The sequence below is a fragment of the Balearica regulorum genome, chromosome 18, assembly GCF_011004875.1.
Source record: "Balearica regulorum gibbericeps isolate bBalReg1 chromosome 18, bBalReg1.pri, whole genome shotgun sequence".
Taxonomy (NCBI): Eukaryota; Metazoa; Chordata; class Aves; order Gruiformes; family Gruidae; genus Balearica; species Balearica regulorum.
The window spans coordinates 5,197,153-5,201,244 of NC_046201.1; the positions used below are offsets into that span (position 1 = coordinate 5,197,153).

General features: G+C 54.6%; 1 protein-coding gene across 1 annotated transcript; it reads right to left on the reverse strand.

The window, feature by feature from the left end:
• Positions 1 to 1,819: 1,819 nt before the first annotated feature.
• NOG (noggin) lies at positions 1,820 to 3,575 on the reverse strand. Its single transcript, XM_075770395.1, has one exon. The coding sequence runs from the start codon at positions 3,055 to 3,057 to the stop codon at positions 2,386 to 2,388; it is 672 nt and encodes a 223-aa protein (XP_075626510.1). The 5' UTR covers positions 3,058 to 3,575; the 3' UTR covers positions 1,820 to 2,385.
• Positions 3,576 to 4,092: the final 517 nt, after the last annotated feature.

Consider the following 4,092-nt stretch of genomic DNA (forward strand, 5'->3'; position numbering starts at 1 on the left):
TTTTAAATAAACTTTTTTTTTTTTTTTTTTGCGCAAGTGAAACTCTGTCTAAAAAAATATTGGCCCCAGGCATAGAAGGTTTTGCATAAATTCATATGTGATGAATGGCTGATTTTAATGTTATTTGGGTATTTGTCAGAACCTAACAAATATACATGGTAATGGTGGTTCATAAACTTAAACATCTCAATATCCCCTTTCTTCTAGAAATAAATTACGTTTGTTTGCCCTGCCTGGAGTCCTAAGGTAGCCGACATTAGGAATATTTTAAATGTGATCATCCATCCAGCATGTCTTTCAGGCGCCACGAAGATTAAATGAAAGAATCATAAGATGAAGGTCTTTAACTTTTAATCCTTTTACAATGAACCCTTAGATAGACATGGGGGCAGGGTGCCTTCTATGTGAGTAATAATGCCTCTGTTCCTCTTCACTAGGTTAATGAATACCCTAAATGTCCCGAGATCTGATTTTTTTTCCCAAACTATTGAAATTAGAAGCAAAGACACGGGTGGTAAAATGCACCGAAAGAGTGAGAGAGGGAATGAATATGCATTCGGAGATACGCGAACTAAACGTTAGAGAAAGCAGGGCTGGGTTGTGTCAATGAAAGACCCACGGGTTAAAAATAATTAGCATAGATTCCCTCAGAGTTTGGAGGGAAAGAAAAAAAAAAAGTTATTTGATTCCAAGATAAATAAGGAAAAGGCTTTCTGCACTGTCAGGGAGCCTTTGAAGAACACGTGGAGAGTTTGTTTTTGCAGTTGGTATCTATGAGATACTAACCGTCGGGTCTCCCAGCACGTAAAAGTCCAATACTTCGTTAATCGCGACGGGTCCTTACAGAGCCGCGGGACAGTTACGCGCCCCGCGGAGCACAGCGCGCTCCGCGGGCCGGGGCCGTTCCCCACCGCTGGTGCCCCGCTCCCCGGAGCGGACGGCGGAGCGCGGGGGGCTGGAGCGGAGCCCCGCAGGCTGCCCCGGGCTGGGGGCGGGCAGCGCTGGAGCCGGCGGTCGGGGGGAGCGGGCGGAGCGGCGCCGCGGGCCCCGCGGAAGGCGGGCCGGGGAGAAGGCGGCTGCGGGACGCCGGGCACCTCCGAAGCAGCGGCGTCCTCGGGCGCGCCGGGCTGCAGCGCAGGGTGCGGGGGGAGCCAGGTGCTCCCTGCCCTGCCCTGCCCTGCCCGGGGGAAGGGCGGCTGGAAGGGGCCCGTCCCTGGGCAGCGCAGCGCCGGGCCATCACTGGAGAGATCACCCGGGGCTGGCGGGAGCCCAAAGAGTTAACCGGGCTGCGAGGGGCGATTGCGGCCGGGCAGGGCGGGTGTGCGAGGCTGTCATAGGATCAGGCTAATAACGTGTCTGCGCTGAAAACCCCCAAAGCCCAAGGGTCAAGTTTCAGCAGTGTCCCACCACAATGGTAGGTGTGAAAGACACGTGTCCCGTTGTAAATGAAATGTCAAGCGGTTAAAAAAAAAATCCCAACCCAGCTGCCGCCGAGCGCGCCCTGCCTGCGCGGCACCGGGTGAGCGGCTCCGCGGGGGGACGGCGCAGCGCGGAACCGGGGACCCCCCCGCGCAGCCGCTCCTCGCCGGCCCCACATGCGGGGCCGGATCCCCAGGGCACTCCTGTGGTGTAGGTGCCAAAGACTCCCTTCTAACAGAGTCGTGAGCAGGTTCCCACCTCCCCCTGCCACCACGAAACGTCCTGCTGAGCGTGGAGAACGAGGAGGAGAGAGAAGAAAGCCCCCCCGAAGGTGGCCAAACCAAAAAGCAAACAGAATCCAAACGGCTCGTGTTTTAGTGGTTGACTTTAATTCTGCACTGCACTTTTACTACAAGGATATAAAGAATAAATAGCAGATACTCTTCATTTACATAGGATTAACTCATTCAAACTGTTCTCTCTATTTACAATAACATTGTGCTCTAGGTGTTTATTCTTTTTTTAAATCTGAAGTCCATAAGGAAAAAGAAAAAAAACCTCACACACACGCTTTCCGAATAATGGAAAATAGCTTTAAAACGTTTTATCAAAAAGTTTGGTTTGTATTTTTTAATCCTTTTATTAAAAAAACAACAACAAAAAACCTACTTCGCCAAAGCGAAGCAACTTCTCTCTGGAATATAAATACCAAAAAAAAAAAAAAAAAAAGATACATTAGCATCGATCAGGGTAATAGTCTTAAAAATACAGTAGACGCTGATTATTTCACGTATAATACTGACCTTTTAATAGTATATTAAAACGGTGCCATATATACACACAATATACATTCTCCTACACGTTACAGTGCATTACAACGTTAACCAGAAAGCAAATGTCTTTTTCTTGCAGCAAAGGTCCACGTGAGTCCGCTGGAGAAGGGGCAAGAAAAGGGAAGTGCAAGCCCTAGCAGGAGCACTTGCACTCCGAAATGATGGGGTATTGGATGGGTATCCATGTGCACCTCTGCCCCCCCCGACGCTGGCACCTCCACCTCAGGATCGTTAAATGCACGGACTTGGCAGGTTTGCAAACCATGCCTTCTGGGACTGAACAAGACCTTTTACTGTAGCAGCTGCCCACTTTGACATACCGGGGCCAAAAGCGGCTGCCGAGATCGTTCCACGTGTATAGGACCGGGCAGAAGGTCTGGGACCAGAGCCACATCTGCAGCTTCCTGCGCAGCTTCTTGCTCAGCCTGTGCTTCTTGCCCGGCTGCAGCCCGTCGTAAAACTCCAGCCCTTTGATTTCGCTGGGCATCGCTCCCGAGGGTCTCTGCCTGAGCAGCAAGTCCAGCTCAGCTAGATCGTCCACTCCAAGCCGGTCCTCGGGCAAGGAAATAGCCATAAAGTTAGGGTCGAAGTGTCCGCCCATGAGGTTCCTTAGCAAGGTCTCGTTAAGATCCTTCTCCTTGGGGTCAAAGATAGGGTCCGGGTGCTCGATTAGATCCACCAAGGGCAAGTTGTCGCTGGGAGCCGGTCGGATGTGCAGATAGTGCTGGCAGGCGCCTTGCTCTAGCCGGAGACCCAGCAGAACCACCAAGGCGTATATAGTCACAAGGCACTGGGAATGATCCATCCTTGGGAGACCGGTGGGGGGGGGAGAGGGGGGCTGGGTTCACCAAACAGCAGGGGAAGAAGGTGCAAGCAAATACATCAGAAAACTTGTACGGGGATATCCAAAATAGCTTGTCTTTAAGGGGGATCACCTCCACTCCCCGCACCACCAGCAAAGACAGCCCCCTAATAAGCCCGGAGAACAAGCCCCCTGCAAACTCTCTCTCTTGCAGGCTTCTCTATAAAATTTCTCCTGGTGGAGCCGCTCCAAAATTATTCTGCTGCTGCTTCTTCTCACCCTCCCCGGGAAAGGGAGATGCCTCTTTTTGTTGCAAATTCTGCTTGCTGCTGCTGCTCCTCGTTGTCTGCCCGTGCGTATGGAAGAAGTTGCTGCCGATTCTTCCTCCCCGCTCCTCTCCGCCGTTTGCAAAGCAGCCTCCTCAGCAGCAACAGCAGCCACGCACGTTGGCACCAGTTTGTCTGCTTTGCAAGGACCCAAAGCCTTTAAATTTCCTGCACTTTCAGCTTCATCTCCATGGAAACCACAGACTCTCTTCTAACCCACCCCACCCCCCTTAAAAAAAAAAAACACCACACACACAACACAACCCCCACTCCCACAAAAGTCCAGGAGAGCGCGGCTTCCCCCTTCCCACCCTGCAGACACCCTCTGGTGGGGAAGGCTGAGGCGGGAGCCGCCGCTGCCTCCCCCCGCCTTCCGCACGCCGCCGCTCACGCGAGCCCGCCGCGCCTCGGGAGATGCTGCTCTCCCCGGGGCAGCCGCCGGCCGGCCCGCTCCACCCGCCCCGCCGCACGGGGAACGACGGCTCCTCGCCCAGCCTCGCCGCCGCGCTCCGCGGCGCCGCTCACCCCATGGGTGCAGCCCGCGCTGCGGCGGAGCGCGGCCTCTCCCGCTCGTCCCGCGCAGGAGAGCGGCCCGGCCGCCCGCGGAGGGCGGCAGCGCGGCCCGCGGTGCGCAGGGTTCCGCGCTGGCTCTCCCGTCTCTGCCCGCGCCCTCCTGCCCCGGCCGGCGCTCCCCGGCCGCTGGGGGCTGCTT